Source organism: Austrofundulus limnaeus, unplaced genomic scaffold (genome assembly GCF_001266775.1).
Source record: "Austrofundulus limnaeus strain Quisiro unplaced genomic scaffold, Austrofundulus_limnaeus-1.0 Scaffold14, whole genome shotgun sequence".
Classification (NCBI taxonomy): Eukaryota; Metazoa; Chordata; class Actinopteri; order Cyprinodontiformes; family Rivulidae; genus Austrofundulus; species Austrofundulus limnaeus.
Genome location: NW_013952416.1, coordinates 303,948 through 326,020, shown reverse-complemented (window position 1 = coordinate 326,020; position 22,073 = coordinate 303,948). Strand labels below are relative to the sequence as shown.

General features: G+C 38.6%; 1 protein-coding gene across 1 annotated transcript in view; it reads left to right on the top strand.

The window, feature by feature from the left end:
* The window catches only part of gpat2 (glycerol-3-phosphate acyltransferase 2, mitochondrial), a gene marked incomplete at its 5' end in the record, with an annotated part of 110,172 nt that overhangs the window by 71,442 nt on the left and 16,657 nt on the right, over nt 1-22,073 (top strand). The window contains 14 exons of the mRNA XM_014002540.1: nt 4,313-4,423; nt 4,712-4,782; nt 4,886-4,996; nt 5,449-5,571; nt 7,209-7,308; nt 8,255-8,388; nt 8,599-8,695; nt 13,858-14,037; nt 15,898-15,996; nt 16,781-16,863; nt 20,574-20,698; nt 20,819-20,889; nt 21,150-21,310; nt 21,408-21,505. Coding sequence (XP_013857994.1) covers nt 4,313-4,423; nt 4,712-4,782; nt 4,886-4,996; nt 5,449-5,571; nt 7,209-7,308; nt 8,255-8,388; nt 8,599-8,695; nt 13,858-14,037; nt 15,898-15,996; nt 16,781-16,863; nt 20,574-20,698; nt 20,819-20,889; nt 21,150-21,310; nt 21,408-21,505 — 1,564 coding nt within the window. The remainder of the gene's footprint in view (nt 1-4,312; nt 4,424-4,711; nt 4,783-4,885; nt 4,997-5,448; nt 5,572-7,208; nt 7,309-8,254; nt 8,389-8,598; nt 8,696-13,857; nt 14,038-15,897; nt 15,997-16,780; nt 16,864-20,573; nt 20,699-20,818; nt 20,890-21,149; nt 21,311-21,407; nt 21,506-22,073) is intronic.

Genomic DNA, 22,073 nt, shown 5'->3' with positions numbered 1-22,073 from the left:
GATGCACTGTAATCTGTTGGCCATGAAGTAGAGGTAGAAGTTGGGAAGATCTAGTCCTCCCTTATCTTTAGTTTTCTGTAGTGTTTAGAGTTAGAGCAATTTCAAGCATTGAAATGGTTGAAAACGTGGTTTGTAACTGTTTCCTGGGCGTTACCATCAGTTTGATTGACACGTCATTAGGCTAATTAGAAAGCTGCAGCTATGAGACCCCCTTTGTCTTTTTAATTCAGGAGACACGAACAGCTCATTTGTCTGCATGCAAATTAAACACGACTGACAGACGTTTCCACTGCTGCTAGTCAAGTAGGTGTTTTAGGTTGGTTGGAAGTTATTCATTGCATACATTGTTGTCTTTGTTTTTAGCTGTAGTTAGCTAATGTTTGGCTAGCTTACCTTTGTGAACACTTCTTCTGGCATGATACTGTCTGTGTTCTTGGTTGTGATGTGCATACCTTGTAGTTCTAAAGTAATTTATGTGGTTTAATTGAGGTAATGAAATGTTTCACTTGTATTTTTATGTTACTGTTTAAAGCCCTCCTAGCACTATCATATTTTTTATTTGTGTGGGATTCTGCTTTTGCTCTCACATTTTTGCCATCTGCATGAATTATTACGGTACCCTCAACTTTATAGTTGATAAACTTGATTGCTTTTCATGTTTATTGCATGCATACTCACTTCTTAACTTAATCCTCAAACTGCTAAATATTTCCTTTGTTAATCCTTTTCAAATAACAGCTAAATGTTTTTAAAGCCCCCAGATTACTGATTACTGAACAGATTCTGGGAACATGTACAAACCACCATCGCTAAAACTCTTGCTTTGAAATTACCTTCACTTAAATTGACCTGGCATCTTGTAATGGCCTCTGATTTTTTAATCATTAGTCATCATGGGCCCACTTGAGTCCTGACAATCATATTAGTACACTACAGCCTATTAGTTAGCAAAGTACTTCATTAATTATTTGTCAATAGGAGGAAGAGTCCAGGGGGTATAAATGTAAGTACTGAGTACTATATTCATGTGTGAAGACAAATAATTTGAATTGAAAGGTAAGAGTTCATAGATAATGCAAATTGGGCTCATTTTCCCATCATTATGACCTCGGCATACTCCTATGTTTTTTTTTTATTCTCTGCCGACTGTCTTACATAACTCCATCATAGCCTCTGGTGATTATTTGACTTTTTAATTCGTTGTTTTACATCCTTTATCTCCCTTTTTACCACCTCATCCCCTCTATTACCCAGCATACCTGTGAAGCATCACAGAGCCCTGGGAACTCCTTATCAATGTCTCTGTTCCCACCAGACTGGGTAATGAATGTGGGAACTTAGAGCTGGTTGAAGTGGAGCATCTCCCCATGGGTAAAGCTTAAGTTTTAATTAGCAAAGTTAATGGGGCAGCGTGCGATCAGCTGAGGGAGAGACAGTGATGCAAAAGAAGTGTCTCCTGAGCCTAATGAGTTTCCTGGATCTGATGGATGAAGACTCAGAAGTATATATTTGAAGAGAACTGATGTCATCAGGACACATCTTCATCCTTTTGTAGTAGAAACAAAGCTCTACAAAGACCAAAGGGAATTCTCTCTAAAGATAAAGGCTTTTGTGCTGGCTTTATTTCCTCAGGGATCAGCAGACCCTTTCCTTGCTCTGCAGTGAATCTACCTTTAATTTTGGATGATTACTCACCCGAGGATCAGCACAGCCAGTACTATCAATTAGATAACCTGTTTAAACTTGAATGTGTTGCCTCTTGACCAAATAGTATGTTACAGCACTCATTAATGCAAGGCTCCAGTTAAATAGGAGCTTTTCTCAGCTTAGGGCTTGTTTTTTAATCACCCACTAGCAAGCGCCCTGTCCCCCCCTGTATGTTGTTGAGCAAAGACAAGTTGCCCTCCATCTCTAACCTCCTAATAGCAATTGTTCCCTTGTTTAACTCAAACAAAAGTTGGAACCAAACTTTTCAAAAAAAGTTTGCCACAATCTGCTAAATGGCACAATGAGAAACCAAAGGTGATTGAACCATCATCAAAAAAGTTAAGCTCAAATAAATGAAAAGCAGGTTATAAATTGAACAACTTTTTAGATAATGTGGAAATAGGTTGTTTAGATATGTGAAATTGTATCTGTGGGTATTCTACCAAAGACCACACGTTAGTGAGATTTAAAAACAGGAGTATGTGTTATGGTTTATTTTCCTAAATTAGAGAACACAAGGCATTTCCCTCCTGTGTCTTCTGATAATGCTCTAAATCTGTCCTTTTGTCTTAAAGCTAAAAAATAGTCTTACATTTGCTTTATACCAATCACAATGTGTGAAAGCGCAGTATTAAACATGACACCCCATAATAATTTTTATAATTCTCCTAATCTTTTTCCAGATAGGTTTCTGGGTGTAAATCTACAGGGGCCTCATTATGGTGCAGGAGAAAAATGATGGGATAAACAACAACATGAGCCTTCCACCGATTCAGCAGAAAAGACCAGCTGTAAGAACTCTGCTTGCTTCCCTCTCTCCCACTGTCCTTTTCCTCTGTGTGCACTAATCTCAAACGTTTTGTTCCTCACAATCACTAAAGAACATGCATGGCCTCCTGTGCTTAATTCTGTTTGATGCTTACCAAATCAGAGAATATGATGCATCAATGAGTCACGCCAGCCTGTCAGAAAATGAGCACAATTTCCAAAGGATTACTAAATACCGCATGAATACTAAAACTTTGCCTACACACTTGAATCATTCATTGTTTCTCCTCCTCCCTCTTGTCTTTATACTCGTGCTCTGAACTCGTTTGATGATTTTAAATGATTGATATTTAAATAAGCTTTTTTTATTGTTCAATAGACCTGACAGAGTCTGGTCTTGAATTCATCTTTGTCAGTCAAACAGACATATATTTTAGGAGATTCATTAGCTTATTTTGTATAAAAGAGATAATCAGTCTAACCTCGAACCAGCCAAGCTAATGCCACACACTAAGCAACACATTCTATCATTCAGTTTCTGTTTTACTGTAAAACAAATGTGTGTACAATTGACAAGTAGTCAGGTCACTACAGGTGACCTAAAATCTGGTTTATCAGTAAATAGTTCATATTCTAGCCTTTTGAGTGCGTGATCTGTTTGGTTATATGTTCTGAATGCACCACACTTGTAATCAGAACTTAGATTGACATTCACTGCTATTCCACTTACTGCATGCTGAGATTGTAAGATTATAATCTATCAAATCAACAACTTAAAGAACTCATAATGATGACACAATATTAATTTATTAATTTTTACATGCCATACAAGGAAAAAATGTGAAGTTTAGTAGAATGTAATAAAAATAAAGATCAATGATGACTGGCAGATTTGCTGTCTCTACTGTAAACTATAGGTGTTCAACCACRTTTGAAAAAGCATACTTTTAAAACCTTAAAAGTGTATATTTTTTAACAAAAAATTTCTTTCAAGAAAATGACAGCTTACAGTACTCCTATTTCCCTCATAGTCGAGAATGTCATCCTTGAAGGCTTTATATACACAAATTCAAATAAGTATTTGTAAAAACCAAAGCTCTGTGTGTAAGAGAAAAGCTTCTATATTTTAACCAGTGCAGTGTATTCAGTTACTTAGATAATTGCCTTGACTTGCTYTTATTTTATTTTATTTTACTTTTAGTTATTGTATGTTTTTATTTGTATTGTTGTRTTRGTAAGAGTATATTTTTCTTATGCAGTAATTYGTTAAATTTGTATATGCTTCATACTCTKSTGTATGATTTATRTAWGTTGTTTTTTGAAAACTCAATAAATATATATATTAAAAAAAGCTTCTGTATTTTAAAGTTCTGCCTTGAAACGTAATCACCTCGTTGACAATTGTAAGCTGTTTTTTTAGATTTAACTTTTTGTGATTTACATCTAACTTCTAATTCTCCCTGTTACTTCGTGTTAGTATTCGAATGCATTCTTAATTTATAAAGAATCTAAATGAAGCCAAGAAAGGTTTTGTACAGGAAGTAAAAAACAGATCACACAAAATAACCCTGTTCTTAAAAAATAAAATAAAATAGGGTACACACCAGAAAAAAATATGCCATCAACCTGTCGAAATGCATTGGTTCCTCAGTTAAATGCAAGATCTGATGCCCCTACAATTTCTGTCAAACTGCAATGTTTTTTTTGTCTTATTTGTTTTCTAAAAATGTGTTTTGTAGTTGTGAGCCATTCTAAATATCAAAAGGTTGGTTTACTTTCAGTCCGTTTGTCTGTATGTACTGAAAATGTGTGATAACTCTGTTTCCATCCCTGTCAGTTGTCATGGGAATTGAAGATCAAGAAAAAGGTGAAGATCGTGCCTTCCTTTCTGGGCAAGTTCAGACCTGCTGTGGGCCAGTGTTGTCACCAGTGCACTCCAGACAGTCTGGTAAGTGGGCAGCACAGAGGGCAAGAAAAGGAAAGGTAGAAAACTAGACTGAACGTTAAGAGGTCCCAGGGTGAATTATCACCTTTATCTTATTTTTATTCCTCAAGACTTCTGGATAGCGACTTTGCCGAGTTTGTTTACAGACTTTGTTGCTTCAGTAATTTTAGAAACCTACTGCCCTGGAGTCAGTTTTAGTGTCTGCCAAATAATAAAACAATAAATATAATCTTTTGTCAGTTTTGTGGTGTTTGAATCTGTTGACACAATTATATTTTTGTCACTGATTAGCGCAAAAAGGTGGGACAAAACTCATTTCCTGGCTTCCGTAACCTGCTGAGTGTCAACGAGAGACAAACCAGGTAGGTACAAAGTCACACACACACACACACACACACACACACACACACACACACGCAAGATTATTTGAATGCTGTCTTTTTTTTTGTGTTTTGTTTTTTCCAGATATCGAGGCTGGCTGGTGCGAAGGGTTTGCTGTGCCTTGTTTGTGAGTGGGTGCAAGGTTTACGGGAGTCCTGCTAGCGACAGGTTGGAGAGAGTCTGTCAGAGCAACAGGTACCTGAGGGGAAAGAGTGGGAGGGGAGGAGTGGGGGGCGGGACAGGTGTAGAGATGCCGGAGGAGTGTAAATAAACGATAGGCAGAGATACCGAAAATGAAACTGGCTGCCACGGCTCTAATGTGAGGCGGAGAAAAAGACTGTAAAGATAAGAAAGACAAACAAAGAAACAGAAAATGGAGCCTATCAACAGTTCTGTGCAGAGTGAACGAAAAGAAGAAATGATGACTTCAGATGTTGTTCACACTTTGCCTATCGCTGCCATTGAGTCCTCAGTATCTGTTGTTTTTCCCTCCTTACATGTAATTGAGTTTAAGCTTTACGTATCCATGTCATTCAGGGGTGCTACTCATGTTGTCATSTTGCTGGAAGGCGGATGTTTGTGTAAGTGCAACACAAATGAGGCTTTGTGCTGTCTTAACCCTGCTATCCTGTGACCGTGCATTTCAGGGTGAAGAAGGCACTTGCAGCAGATCACAAAGCACTTGAGGGGAAAGATAGCCGAGGGCAGTTCAGTCTTCTTTCAAAGTTCCTCCCCCTCATTAACACCTGCGTTTCTCCTCGCCTCTTAAGGTCTGTGTGTTTGTGTTTGTTTTTGTGTGTGACTGTGAGACAGCTGGGTAACAAAAGGCTCAAAAATATGCACTCTAAAAATGAAATGTTGGATTTACTTAACTATGTTATGTTACCTGGTTCCACTTAACTGATTTGAGTAAATTCAAAGCAACATACTAATGTTCTTTGGCTAAAAAACTGGTATATTGCTTTGAATTTACTCAACTCAGTTAAGTGGAACCAGGTAACACAACATGGTTAAGTAAATCCAACATTTCTTTTTTTACAGTGTGCTTTGTTGTTCATTTATCAAACAATAAATAATTTATAATTCACTTTTCTTAAAAATGCAGTTAGTGTAGGTGCGTTTTGCTTTTGTTAATAAGCTCAATTACTGACCAGTGCTGTTAAAAACATGTTAATATGACTCTTTTTTTTTTTTCCCAATGAACAAGGATAACATTGAATAAAACTGAGTCCTTGTACTTAAAATACTTTGAAGACCTCACAACCTGATTTGAAAATGTTCCCCAACAAATGCAGCAAATGTTAAGCCTTGTTAGTTGATTAAATAGATGTTTTTATTTAAAAAAAGAATATTGATTGTCACATTGTTGCCTTCTGTATTTTTGTAGTATTAATTGATGATAGCCATAAGCTGCTGCAGTAGTTGCTATGGAGAAGAGGCTTTAGGGGAATCATCTCTTCAGGCTAGAAATAATAGTGCTCTGAATTTGTAAAATAAATGAAAAAGACAACCTGATAAATGTAGAAATTGGAATCACTAAGCGATTTTTTGMAGGATCTGTGATCAAGTATAAAAAAAACATGAGTGATCAAGTGGTTTTTATAACCAGAATGTTTTGATATAAACAGATTTTCAATTTTGACTTTTAATCTGATATTTCAGACAGATTTATTCATGGATGCAGTTTTTACGTAACGTTACTTTTTCTTTTAAGAATATTTGGGTGAAAGATATTGAACTGAAATTTGATGTGGTAGTAAAAGCTGAGCGATGTTTTCAACACACACACACTTCATCGGTCATTCATCAGGCTTGTCAAGATGACGGCTGTTGAGGCACCAACCTGTCCAGGAGCATTGACAAGTGATATTTTAAAAGTAAATCTGTGTGCCATGAATTTTTCAGGTCTGTTCATTCATAGACACTGTGTTGAAAATTCTGTAAATGTGTGATGAAATAGAGCTGAAACTTCTCATTTTTCTTCTTCTTCTTCTTTCAAAGAAAGTCTCGAGGCTTTCTTGTGGCCTAACAAATCTCTTTTCAGAATCTCTCTCTTCCCTATTTCTCCTCTCCTCTCCTCTTCTCTCCCTCATTTGCAGCTACGACCTTTGTCTCTATCTGCAGCTGTCAGTCGCACACCCCTTCCTTTTTTATCGCTTTCCGCTTTGCCTCCTCCCCATGTCATCACTCATCCCGTTTCTCCTCACTTTCTCACTCCCATCTATCTCGTTTACATGTTGGCTGGCTGAACCCAATTCTCACTTTTATTAAAGCTACGTTTTGCTTACTTAAATAATGGGCAGCTTTTTCTCTTGGCTGCATTGTTTGTTTGTTACTTTTGTGTGGATTGTCTTCATTTTAATTATTGTTATCTACACTCATTATTTTCTACACATTGTTTCTGCAGGTTCCTAAGCTGGGTGATTTTGAAGCTGTTTGCGTCTGTGTTTGGAAGTATCCAGGTTAACCTCAATCATCTACCAGCTTTACACAAAGCTTCCCAGGAGGTATGAAGGTTTATAAACACACACTTTTGCCTCTTTTGGATACAAGATTCACACATGATTAAATGTGTCTGAAACTGTGTCAGCTCGTCCTGTGAAACACAGATACTACTATTTATTAGCACACTTCTATAATCATCCTCGCTTARGGTGTGAAATTAGGCTTTTCTGTAAACAGTGGCAGGGTTGTTTTTATTTATCCACTGCAAAGCAAGAAAAGTACAAATTTGTAAATAGTTTTACTGAAGTGATGCAATATGTTAAAAGATCTAAAAACTTTTTAAAAGTTCATCTTCTCTCGTAAAACTTAATTAATTTTCCCTTTTTTAACTGAATTGTACACAACTCTTAATTACATGGTTGACTAAATAGATAAAGGGAAATGAGTTGGGCTGATGTTGCAGAGTCGCAAAATGGGCATGAATAAGTTTGGTTGTGATCTTTTTCTGCCTTGATCTCACTGAATGCAATATGTGGTGAAGGACAAACCAGCAAAAAATATGTGGGTGACRCGTTTAGTTTTGATTGTCAGCCAGTTGTCAGGGTACATCTAGGATTTGTCACATCTTTCCAGAGTGATAAGGATTTTCATCTTGATTTGTGAAGCCAGAAAGACAAAGAAGTGCTTTGAAAACTAATTTAGATGTTGATCCAATCACAGCAGCTCTGTTTGCCTTTTTATTTTGTGGCTGAATTGTCCACGATTTTATTCCTTTTCAGAAATGACTAAATGAGACAAAAAATGTGATCATATGATATTTTTAGGGATGATAGACTCTTATCGCTAATCCACTGAAGAGACTATGTTTTTGTTAAAAAAATATCAAAGTGAGTAATAGCCTTTGTTATATTGGCTATGGTTGATCGGCTGTGGCGGCATTCTTGAACTGGGTTGAGTTTAAAACTTGTAGATGTCATTCTAGTGATTCTTGCTGTTTGTTTGATCTAGGGCACTCCACTGGTTTATGTGTATGTGCGTCAGAATGCCATGGACTGCTCTCTCATCCCGCTCGTGCTCTTCTGTCACAGTCTGAGAGTACCGTACACTCTCTGCCCTCTGCAGGTCCAGAGCTGCTTCTTAAGGTAGATTCATGCACACACATTCCCACAAACAGACTGCCACACAGGTTGAGCTGCACTAACAAGTACCTACCATTACAACAGTTCAGTTTATTTTAACTCCAGGAACGAGATGCTGATTTTTATAATCATATTTAGGCTCGTCAAATGAAGTTTAAAACCTCAAATTACTTAAAGCTTCTTTATTACACTTCTCCCTCATTTGTTCCACAGATCCCTTCTGCAGAAAATAGGTGTAGTCCTCCTGCCACCCTCAATGACTGAGCTCGAAGCTGAAGGGGACCCTCTGTACTCTGCTGTCATGACTTCTGTAAGTCTAACGGCTTTTTTTTAAATGATTGATAAACGAAGGAAGAAAGTGTGGATGCACAGATTTGTCACAACTTCATCAAAGTTCTCTTTAACCTGAAAGTATATCAAAGCTCATCTCATTTATCAAACTACCAGTTTAATTATGTCTGACATTGCTGAAATTTCGTGCCAGTTCATCGTATTTGAGACGTTTTAGTCGGAAGAACTGAAAATGAAACATGAATGTCTTGTCACCAAAAGTAAAAAGGAATTAACTTGGCAAGAGTTTAAATATTTTATTTCCTTGGGCCAGCTAACAAAACAACATTAACACTTTATAAATCATGAAACCCCTCGTGCCCTTTGCTGTCTTTGATTTTAACAAGAAAAACACGTGGTTACGATGAACAACCCTGGAATTTCAGCAGTTTATTAACACATCTAAGCTGAACTCTCTTAGATTTGGTCTCGAAGCACAGACTCTTGAGCTGTCTCATCTAAATTGGAGGAATGAAAGTTTAGAAATCTCAGGGGCTCAAATGTAATTTTAATTTCAGTGGAGCTGCTGTAAAGCAATCACTTGCTAATAGACAAGTTTATGGATGGATTCATGTTCCTCTCAATATGTTAAATTGCTCTAAGACAAGAAATTAAACCCTATACTTGCCTTGATCTTCTAACTGGGTAGTCTCTGTGTGTTGGGTTGAGTACAAATTTTAGTGTCGAAAAACCTTGAATGGTCAATAAAGCTTTGAAAGTGCCCTCTAAATGCAGTCAATTTAACATGTAACTGGATGGAACATGACTACAAAGTGCATGAATGTGAAATATTTTTAAAGAGGTTTTTGTAGGTATTTGTAGCTTGAAGTAAAAAAAAGGTAAAAGTAAAAAAAAATCCTAATTTATTCCAGTTCATCAGCTCTGTTCAGTATAAAGTTTTGTAAAGCTTTTAATTTTGTCTGCAGCAAGTTAAATACAGATCAGGTGACTAAATTAGCTGAAGCTGAATAGTCTTATTTTATGAGCTCAAACTCCTGGGTTTGTTATGTTTTAGATTTTTTTATCTGCACTTAAAATCCCATCTAAACAGATTAGCTACATCTGTCTGCTTCTGGCCTGGCGGTGGATTGCTATTTATATCAGAAGCTATCAGAATTCACCCGCTTGCTTCTGTCTTATCTCACCATTAATAAAGTTTGTTTGGAGCCTCGCAGGTTCATGCCATCACACTGCCTCCACCTGTTTATCAGTTAATGATATGTTATGAAGTCTTATGTTTTAAATCTGACCTGAAACGTAACGTCTTTCTCCTGGAGTGTTTTTGACTTGGCTAAATGTTGTGGGAGAGTTTTTCTTTCCAGTGAAAAAGAAGCTGTCATCCGTCAATGTTATTTTCTTTAGATATCAAGGCCTTTTATGATATTTATGTATTTTTTTTCTGAATGGATCACTCTGCTCACTTGGCCTATCCTAATAATTCATTATGTCCATAAAGAATTTGTTTTCATAACTTAAAGAGAAAATTTTGATCTTTTGAAGTGAAGTTCTGTTGAAAGGTCATGAACAGTTCATTTTTAACTCATTACTTGTTTTCAGAAATGAAGCGAGCTTCGCTGAGCCAAAAGAGACGTTCTAAGTTGCTTTTCCCTTGTTAATAAATCTGTTTTTTGTTATTTAATCCTGCAACTGGCTTCTTGTACCTATCATATCATTACTTCATTACATTATTGAGCTGCGGCACAAGCTTGTCTTTTCACACATCGACTGTTTCGCCTCACTGTGCAGCACAAAGGCACATCAGGGGTGGGCTGACTTCGATAGCCCCCCTGCCCTCCTCGAGCCATTCAGAAATCACACCGAGGCAGCCATCAGACACCTTAAAGTCCCAAACTGAGGTCTCTTGTGAAAAGGCCTTTGTTCTCCACACTAATGTAGCTCAAAAAGCTATCTCCAGCTGATATTAAATTTTCATTATATATTTCCCAAGATCACCAAAATTTTAGACCATGGTTTTATTACTGCTTTCTCCATGTCGTCGTATCACACCGCACGCTCATATTCCAAAACAAAAGCGGCGCTCTCCGCCTTTCTTCCGTCAATCAGTCCCAAAGATAATCCATGGCAGCGTTCTGCTGATGTCAAAGTCATAAGCGTACTGAACTTGCTTCTACCTGCTTAGAACCACCGGAGAACAGCACGGGTGAGTGTGGTTGGAACCTAATAGAGACACATTCATCCGAGGCCGAACCGCATACAAGCGCGATGGTGGAGATGGGCTTTATTGAGCCATTATGAAGTTATTTCATATTGTCACCAGGCAATAAATGCTTTCGTTGTAAAAGCTGCTTTTTATTTATGTGAAATCAGAAATGAGGCGAAAGGACCTGAATGAAATTTTTTTTTTTATAAATTCTGCCTAAAAAAATAAAATAGGAAGAGAATCTGCAAGTAATTATATAAAATTGCAGGGTAAGCAGTGCCACCAAGACATGTCATTATTTTTTTCACCTGTTTATCTGTTTTCAGTTCAGCTCACACTAACAGATACTTTACATTGCACTCGACGTTGGAGTGTTATCACAGTCAACTTCTCAATCACAATACAGCCCTTCGTTTTCCTGCTCTCCCTCATTCCCCAGCCTCATCCCACTTTCTATTCATTCTTGAAATTACCAAGCGGCTTGTGTTTTGCTACAGAGATCTCACTTTTGGAGCTGACAAGACAAAGTGATGAGAACTGGGAGGAGAAATGAGAAGAGTGGTGGTTAGTGTGATTGGGTTTGCTTGGCATGTCTGCGCAGGTTGTCTTTTCTTTTTAAAAATTTTTTTGCTCTTATTTTGAAATTTGTCATGAGTTTCATTTGTTCCATCTTCTCTCTTGAATCTTTTACAGATGTCACTGAGGACCTTTTTTAGTGCTTTTAGTCTCTATTAGCCTCTATTTATAATAAATAATGACTGCCTCCTTGTAAGCTTTTTTGTTGCATCAGTTTTTCTGAAAATTTGTATCATTTTAAGGAGGTACAAGCTTTTTTAATGATCAATATTCTGCCATACAGATCTAAAAACAGCCTAGTTTGATGTTATAAAAGAATACAGGCACAATAGTTCATAGAAAGCCTATGTACTAGTAAAACCGCTTTTTTATTTATATATCTATTTCAGTTCTATTCAGTCATTCCTCGATCATTTACAACGGGTAAAATAAGTATTGAACACGTCAACATTTTTCTCAGTAAATATATTACTAGAGGTGCTAATGACATGAAATTTTCACCAGATGTTGGTAACAACCCAAGTGATCCATACATACAAAGAAATCAAACCATAAATGTCCAGAAATGAAGTTATTTGTAATAATGTGGAACGGCACAGGGAAAAAGTGTTGAACACACTTACTGAAATTTATCTAATACTTTGTACAAAAGCCTTTGTTGTCAATGACAGCTTCAAGATGCCTCCTGAATGGAGAAACTAGTGGCATGCATTGCTCAGGTGTGATTTTAGCCCATTCTTCCACAAATAGTCTTCAAATCTTAAAGGTTTCGTGGACCTCTTCTATGAACTCTGGTCTTTAGTTCTTTCCATAGATTTTCTGTTGGATTCAGGTCAGGTGATTGGCTGGGCCATTCCAGCAGCTTTAGTTTCTTTCTCTGAAACCAACTGAGAGTTTCCTTGGCTTTGTGTTTGGGCTCATTGTCYTGCTGAAATGTCCAGCCACGTTTCATCTTCATCATCCTGGTAGATGGAAGCAGATTTTTTATCAATAATGTCTCTGTACATTTTTCCATTCATCCTTCCTTCAATTATTTGAAGTTTGCCAGTACCATATGCTGAAAAACAGCCCCACACCATGATGTTCCCACCTCCAAACTTCACTTTTGGTATGGTGTTTTTGGGCTGATGTGCAGTGCCATTTGACCTCCAAACATGATGTGTATTCTGGCATCCAAACAGTTCAATGTTGGTCTCATCTGACCAGACTATATTCTCCCAGTATTACACAGGCTTGTCTAAATGTTGTGCAGCAAACTTTAAAGGAGCTTCAACATGCTGTTTCTTCAGCAGTGGAGTCTTGCATGGTGAGCGTGCATACAGGCCATGGTGGTTCAGTGCATTACTTATTGTTTTCTTTGAAACAGTCGTACCTGCTAATTCCAGGTCTTTCTGAAGCTCTCCACAAGTGGTCCTTGGCTCTTGGACAACTCTTCTGATCATTCTTTTCACTCCTCTGTCAGAAATCTTGTGAGGAGCACCTGGTCATGGTCGGTTAATGGTGAAATAATGTTCTTTCCATTTCTGAATTATGGCCCCAGCAGTGCTCACTGGAACCTTCAGAAGTTTAGACATTCTTCTGTAACCGATGCCATCATTAGGCTTTGCAACAATAAGGTTGTGAAGGTCTTGAGAGAGCTCTTTACTTTTACCCATCATCAGATGGTTCTTGTGTGATACCTGGCCATCATTTGGGACTGAACCAGCTGATATTAACTTGCACTGACAAGGGGCAGGCTTGCTTTCTAATTACAGAGAGAGTTCAGCTGGTGTCTTGGCTTTCCATGCCTTTTTACACCTCCCTTTCTTCATGTGCTCAATACTTTTTCCCTGTGCCATTCCACATTATTACAAATAACTTCATTTCTGGACATTTATGGTTTGATTTCTTTGTATGTATGGATCACTTGGGTTGTTACCGACATCTGGTGAAAATTTCATGTCATTAGCACCTCTAGTAATATATTTACTGAGAAAAATGTTGATGTGTTCAATACTTATTTTACCTGCTGTATGTGGGTAAGCATATTGGCTTTGCGTGAGAAGGCAATCCTGTTTGTCGGCTGTATTTCAATGTTAATAGACCTTTATTGTTTATTGAGTGTGGGCCTGCTTAGCTGCTGTTCAATGGTAATTGAATTTTCCTTGTCTGTAAGGGTAAAACAGTACTCGAGGCAAGGGAAGTATCTTTGAATGTCATAAAGTGTGCCCCCCTCTCATGCTCTTTATCCTGCTCCTTACATTTTAACTTGTCGTCCATCTTTATCCCTGCCTCTTTGTATTTCCTTTGATGGCTAATTTACAATTCTGTTTGTGTATAAAGTGCACGGCGTGTATTGTGTGTTAACTGATCTCCTTCTGCCTGGATTCGTCCAACCTTTCGCCATCTTCTCTCCTCCTGCTCAGCTGATACGTGAGCTGCTACATGAGGGTCAGGTGTTAAGTGTTGGTGTGTCAGCGGAGTCTGGCCTGTGCGGCCGGTGGCTGGCTCGCATCAGGCAGCTCATCAAAGAGGGATCTGTCCCTGATGTCAGTCTGGTCCCTGTGGGCATCTCCTACGACTGTGTGACCAAGACCAACGTACAGGTGCCTGCGTGTAAAAACACACACACACACACACACACACGTGCGAACACACACTTAATAGGAGCCATCTGTCACTGTTTTGCCCTCAAGAGCAACTGAGCAGATTTAGGTTTTCAAACTGTGAAAGAAGGAAATGTGAGGCAAGAGATATTGCATGAAGGGAAGAGATCAAGTTTGTGTTGGTGTTCATTTACCAACAGGAGGTCAGTTATGATAGTTTGGTTAACTGATTTGGCTTGTTTATCAAACGTAAACAGCTGCAACACAAATGTTGAGTGTGAAGTGTGAGGGTTTTTTTTCCTCCACATCTTCCCTTGTGCGGTTTTTAGTTTTTTTTTAAGGGTTGCGCCTCCTCTTGGTGTCTTCATGAAGATGATCCTTGCTCTGTGCAGGGGTCTGTGGCTGCATGACCCAGGGCGCCTGTTCTCCTATGTTTGTTATGTTCTGCTCTTCTGAATGGGTGTTCTGAACTGTAATTTCATTGTGCTCTGTACAATGACAATAAAGGTCTATCTCAACTAGAAAAAAATTGTGTATGTCTTCTGGACAGGTTCTTCTCTAATGAAATGTTTCGTCTCTTCTCCAAGAGACTTCTTCAGGCACTTCAGGAGAGTTTCAGAAACTTCAGGAGAGTTTCAGGCAAAATTCAGGCTTTTAAGCCCAGCCTTTTTTTTCTTTTAGATTTTTTTACCTGGATTACTGAGATGCATCAGGACGTCTATCTCATCTCATCTCATCTCATCTCATCTCATCTCAACTCAACTCAGCTCAGCTCAGCTTAGTTTAGCTTCAGCTCAACATCTAAAAAAACTGAATTTGGCAATTTCCATCCTGAACATCAGAGTCATAACTCACTGAGTTACTTATGAACAGAGAGACCTTGTTCACATATTATTTCTCTGAATTTAGTTAGTCATGCATTTCGTGCATATTTATATTTATTGTCAGTAAACATGTATAATTCTGCCAAGAAATTCTGGTAAAAGTGCATCTATTTTACATAAATAAGGAAAAAATCTTATAAAAGCCTCGAAGTATAAATCTGACAGGACTATCAATTTAGATTAGCATTTTCTTACCATCAAAACTCCTTTTTTTGTGTGTCAGCCATATGGTCGAGGTGGGTGTTTGCACCACTTGAGCTTAACTTTGAGGGTTTTATTTACTTAGAGCACTGCATATTCATAGCAGTGTGGTAAAGGTGAAGATCCTCTCCATCTATAATACCAATATGCTTCATCCTCCAAAAGACTGGATGAATGAATAATGGTCCTCTAAAAAGCTTTACGACAGAGGTCATCTCTACCAGCTTTGTTTTTCCCCTTCCACACAACTCAACACGCATTTCACTCAAAATGTTTGTGATGAGGACACACTTCTCTCAGGATTGTCCCACAGGGGGTTAGTAGTATCACATTAAGGTTTGGAGGAAAAACAATTCCATTGATGCTGCAGCTTTTAGAGCCTCTCAGAGGTTTGCACTCTAATTTCTGACCAGCACTGGCTGATCAGCTAAGGTTTGCACATCTTTTTTTTTTTCACGGCATCATTGATGGCTATTATTCATTATTAGTCACCATAAAAGCTGCCCTCTGTTATTTGCTCTTTGAGACTTTACTGTAGAGTGGGTGTTGCTCTCTGTTAATTGCAATAATAAGGTCCTCACCCCATCATTTTGTTCCGTCATTCAGACACGGCACACATAAATTACAGAACACACAGTTCCTGCAGTCATACACACACACACTCAGGGACTAGCTGTTTATCTCAGTGCCTCGCATACATCTTGTTCATTGGTGATTTTGGTATATGTCCCTCCTGAAAGGATGTAATGACTGCAAATGTCATATATTTAAACAGGTTGGCTTGAGATCTGTGTTGCTGCAGCTGTTGTCCACCTTTTGGAAGAAACCAGAAGGAAGTGTGAGGATCGACTTGGCGCAGCCCTTTTCTCTTAAGGTGCACCACTGCTATACACTACCTGCAATAAAGAAATCCCCAAATAAATATATATATACAATATATAAACATCATCAGTTTATGTTCATAGAATGAAAGTTTATAGTCTTTCTTTCACTAGATTGTAAAAATATATTCTTTAATTGCTGATAGGGAAGAAGACTTTTATTCATGCATTCAGATTTTTAAATTGTCGTCTTGGCCCGCTGACAAGGTGCCTTTAGATTTACATTCTCTAAGATGACAAACAATAAGCCCGGTCATAAATCACCCTGACCTTTAGATGTGGTCCAAGTAAATGTGCTTTTACAAATGAGTGTTGAAAATGTGAATTTGTTAAAGTTTTACCCTTAATCAAATCCTCTTTTGACCCATAAAAATGCATTTCGGTGCACTTGAGTGGAGGCATATTACATTAAGCAAAATAGAGGCATTGCAAGCTTTGCTAAATAAATCACAAACATCTTCCACTAAAGTGATTAAAAGTTGAATCAATGTCTTTCCAGCAACTTAGAAGTTCTAACCTTCCTGAAAGCAGAATTTATTATCGGGTAGCTTTCGTGAGCTATATTATTTTTTGATTGATGTAACTAATAACCTAGAAACATAATATTTTGTTAATAATTGAGCAGAGGGCTTTTACAAAAGGGATCAAAAATAAACTTTCGCTACTACTTTAAACTCAGCCAACTAAAACATCAGCATTAAATGATTTGGAGCCGCTGCTTTTCAGCTCTTGGATGAATGCACGACTGTACATTTATCTTGTTTTGTGTGTTCGTAGGAGATGTGTGAGTCCGGGAGGTGCAGAGTAGATGAATGGCTCCCTCTACAGGACCTGTTGCTGCCTGTTATCCTCAACGACAGGTAATTAAACCACCTGTGTGCTCACCTCCACGCACAAGCGAGTGTGTAAACCGGATGTGAACGAACTACAGTGGGATTTACAGCTGGGTTTTGTTGTGTCTAATATCTGTGAAATTGAAAAGTTCCTTTCTCTTAAACTTTGGAGAACTTTTGTCTAAACCTTAAATTTGGCACAGAAGTGATGCAAGCCCTGATGAGATTTTCATCCTCTTAGACTCGGTCCAATTACCATCGACATTACAGTCTGCCAGTGAAAGAGATAACAGAAAGAAAACAACATCCCCCGCTCAATCTCTGCTTGGCACCTAACGAGCAACGTGGCTTCTCCCATCATATGTTCATTCGTCTCAGAGAGGGGCTTGCCGACAAATGGTTTCAGTAAAAATATGGCAATAGATTGAGTTTAAAAAAAAAGAGGTAAAGAATAGTGATGAGATTGGATTGTTACCAGCATGTGAGCACAGTTAGACCTCCATTCATTTCTTACTTAATACCACACTGTGATACTTGCTTCTGCCAATTAAAGCAATAGCTCAGATCTTATGAATCAAAGTTCCAATTATTATCTTATCTGTTGAAAACAGATCTTTGAATGACCTCAACAATTCAAAGAAATAGAGATTATTTCTGACCAAATTGGGTCCAAAACTGTAGTGGATCTTAACAGCTCTTCAAYCAAATCCAAAGTTAACTTTTTTTTTTTGCAAAGAGTTTGATGAAAGGATTTATCTACAGCAGGTAAGATACACTCCTAATCAAAATCTTAAGACCAGTCAAAAAAGTGCAAGAATTTGCATTTTACACTTTTGGATCTTAAGAAGGTTCTAAGTAGAGCTTCACAATGTTAAAAGAAGAAATAAGTGCAAGAGACAAGAACTTTTGAGCAGGGAATTTTCTGAAAACTGCGTTTACGCTCAAACATGATTTTTTCAGCTGATCAAAAGTTTAAGACCATAGCTCAAAAAAAAAACCTGAAAACCCCCCAAAACGGAAATCAAAGTGTCAAAAAAAGGACTCAGTAATGAGTAGCTCCACCATTCTTGTTGATGACTTCAAACAATCATTTAGGCATGCTTGATGCCAGTGTTTCCAGGAGGCTAGTGGGAACGTTGCTCCAAGTGTTGAAGATGGCTTCACGAAGGGCATCCACTGCCTGGAACTGATGTCCATTTTTGTAAACTTCCCTTGCCATCCATCCCCAAATGTTCTCAGTTGGGTTTAGATCCGGGGAACATGCAGGATGGTCCAAAAGAGTGATGTTATTCTCTTGGAAGAACTCCTTTGTCAGGCGGGCATTGTGAACTGCAGCATTGTCCTGTTGAAAAACCCAATCATTACCACACAGACGAGGGCCCTCAGTCATGAGGGATGCCCGCTGCAACATCTCCACATAGCCAGCTGCTGTTTGATGCCCCTGCACAACCTGAAGCTCCATTGTTCCGTTGAAGGAAAACGCACCCCAAATCATGATGGCACCCCCACCACTGTGCCATGTAGAAAACATCTCAGGTGGCATCTCCTTGTCATGCCAGTAACGTTGGAAGACATCAGGACCATCAAAGTTAAATTTTTTCTCATCAGAGAAGACAACTTTCTTCCACCTTTCAATGTCCCATGTTTGGTGCACCCTTGCAAAGTCCAAACGGGCAATTTTGTGGCGTTGAAGAAGACGTGGCCTTTGAAGACGTTTTTTTTGTTTCTGAAGCCCTTCTCTCACAGATGCCGTCTGATGGTTATTGAGCTGCAGTCAGCACCAGTAATGGCCTTAATTTGGGTAGAGGGTCGTCCCGTGTCTTGACRGACAGCCAATCGGATCCTGCGGCTCAGAGCTGGTGAATTTTTTTGGGTCTACCACTTGACTTTTTTGTTCCATAACCCTCAGGATCATTTAAAAAATGCAAAATGACTGTCTTACTGCGTCCAACTTCAGCAGAGATGGCATGTTGTGAGAGGCCTTGCTTATTCAGCTCAACAATCCTACCACGTTCAAAGTCAGTGAGCTTTTTTACTTTTGCCATCAGGAGGTCTTGACAGTGTAAAGACTTGACAGAAAATGACATGGAATCCAGATTTTTGCACAGCTTTTGGCTTTTAAAGACTATGGTCTTAAACTTTTGATCAGCTGAAAAAATCATGTTTGAGTGTAAATGCAGTTTTCAGAAAATTCCCTGCTCAAAAGTTCTTGTCTCTTACGCTGATTTCTTCTTTTAACATTGTGAAGCTCTACTTAGAACCTTCTTAAGATCCAATAGTGCAAAATGCAAATTCTTGCACTTTTTTGACTGGTCTTAAGATTTTGATCAGGGGTGTATTATTAGCTCATAACTTTTCAACTAAACACTAATTTAAAATAACTGAACTATCCCTTTTAAGGTATTAGCTGTTGAAGTTATGATTTCAACATTTTAAAACGCACAGAGAATGCATTAGTGGATCAATAAAATTAAAAATCATGTGCAGATATTTATTTACAAAGGTGGTAAACCCTGTGGATCAGCAAAGCTACATTCAACACTCTGATATTCGTCTGCCTATCTCTCCGGAGCACATGCAGAGCTGAGATGTATAAATATTACTCATGTTGTGCCTGCATCGCCCCACAGAAGTTTCACTTGATCAAACACACATCAAGTGCTGAGTGATGCACCTGCAACGGTTTTTATGTTCATGCATTTCATCAGTGTATGCCTTCAAATTTTGCTTTTCAGCAAAGTTTTTTTTAAATTTGAGTTCATAGTGACATGTTCTGATGGCTTCAGGTCTACAGTAAATATTTTCTGTGCGTTCACACAAATTTCTATCCTGGTTGACGACAGCTGGGGTTACCGTAGTAAGAGCGTGCGCAGCCCACCAAACACTTGTTTAACAGCTGCTTTGTGAGAAATACAGCCACGTAGCTGCTGATGTAACAACATTAAAAGAACTTGTATGATGAGGGGTAAAGAAAATCACCCCTCTGCATGACAGCAAGTTTTCCAGCGTTTGAATTTAGCTCCAGCTCAAAGACAATCCTGTTTTTTCTTTGTGCCCCCCCCCCCCCCTGGTTTGAAATGACCTCATTCAGTGAGTTGTTCAGATTTGCAGGGGATTACTACCACACGTTCTCAGATCTGAGCTGAATTATCCAGCTTCCTCCATCTTAATCTCCAACTAACTTGGGATCATGCTGCATTTACTCTAGGTGAAAGTAAGGTGAAAGTTGGTCATTTTGAGTCCTAAGGGGAGATTTATGAATTTGTTGGAAATATTTATTGAAAATGTTTCCATTATAATAAAGTGTTGTGGAATTCTTATTTTCTGTATCACCTTGACACTGACCACTTGTTCCTGTTCCTGAAGATATGAACACTTGTTCATATCTTGTGATATCCTTCCGGACGTCAGCATCAAGTTGACCTATTTCCGTGTATCAGGATGGGGCAGGTTATGATTGGTTGTTCATTCTCACACGATGTTAGATGACAGAATGCTGTATATGAGGCCTCTCGAGACACAGTGTGCAACAGAGTTAGACAGTGAGCAGTGTGGAGAGACAGACAGAGAGGCACAGAGACAGGCCACGTTCTCTGTGTTTCCTGTTGTTGCAATAAAACTCAGCTGATCATCTCACGGAGTACCTTCATTCTTGGACCAACGTATTTCTGTCTCTGTTGTTAAATAAATATTGCCATAACATAAAGTTTTTTACTTTTTCACTTTGTTCTCTTAAGGTCTAACAGTGTGTTTGGCAAAAGACGGATGTCGTGGCTTCTGCCTTTAAATGCTTCTGATCATGAAGAGATGAGTCCATCAGATCAAGACCTGAGCATTGCTGTCATCCTTCACCTCCTCTTCTGTGAGTCAAGGTCCACGTTAAACCCTTCTGAATCCTAAATGGATCTTCATAAACTGTAGTTTCAAAGGTATATTATAGTACCTTGTTGTATTTGTTAATTCAGAGTTTGTGCCTGTTTAGTGACAACCTCCAGCTTGGCTGTGATGTCCACAAGTCTTGTGTCCAGTCTTCTACTGTACAGACATCACAAGGTACATATGTCATCTAAAAAGGATGGAAAGAAAAAAATTCCCCCTTACTTTCTGCTTTTGGTGTTAAAATCCGCCTCTGCCCCTCTAAATATCCATCAGTACTCCAAGAGGCTCACAAACAAAATTGGTTTTGGGGGTAGTGTAGTAGAGCGTGACAGTGATTTTCTGAGTCTTGCCCACCGGTCTCTAACAAATATCTCCAGATGGTTAATGCTCACGCCTGATTTTGGAATTAAACATCTTCCTCTCGTGCTCCTCAGGGAGTGAGTATGTCTGTCCTGTGTCGTGATGTGGCTTGGCTCACGGAGGAAGTCTTGTTCAGAAACAGAGACGTCGGCTTCGGGGGAAGCATACCAGAGGTGGTTCACTATTCCCTGACTCTGCTCGCTCCTCACCTCATCATTTCTGCATTCCCATCCAGGTTAGGGTTGTTTCTTTTCTTTTTTTTTTTTCACTGCAAAACATAAATAACTTAAAAAAAATCTCTTTCCTTGATGTGTAACCTCTGTCTCCTTCAGGAAAGACCCTCATATCGTGCCCCGTCCCTCTTCCACTCTTCACCTCACCATCCAGGCCCAAACGGTTGTGCACGCGTTTATACTTGAAGCTGTTGGAGGTGGGTGATGTTGAGCACATGTAATTTGTGGAGTTTTGAAACCTCAACTTAAATATTATCTTGAGACTCCGTGTTCTCGAGGCACCTTACTTTATGTAGGAGTCCTTGGCAGTTGGTCTGACTCTTGGCATGTCGGTGTGAAATGATCAATTTGAGAGAGAGCATCTTAGGTTTTAAAAAATATTAATGTTTTAGTGGGTTTTTAGCTGTACTGCCTGTGCCATCTGGATTTATTTGCGCATTTAAGCTTCACAAACTGACACATAGAAATAATGCGTCAAAAATTGAAATCACAATCTTACAAAATGTTGTTTTGAGGTATTTACATTTTTAAAGGGATCCATGATTAGTTGTAACATTAGACTTTATTTAATAAACATACACTCACCGGCCACTTTATTAGGTACACCACGCTAGTAACGGGTTGGACCTCCTTTTGCCTTCAGAACTGCCTCAATTCTTCATGGCAGAGATTCAACAAGGTGCTGGAAGCATTCCTCAGAGATTTTGGTCCATATTGACATGATGGCATCACACAGTTGCCGCAGATTTGTCAGCTGCACATCCA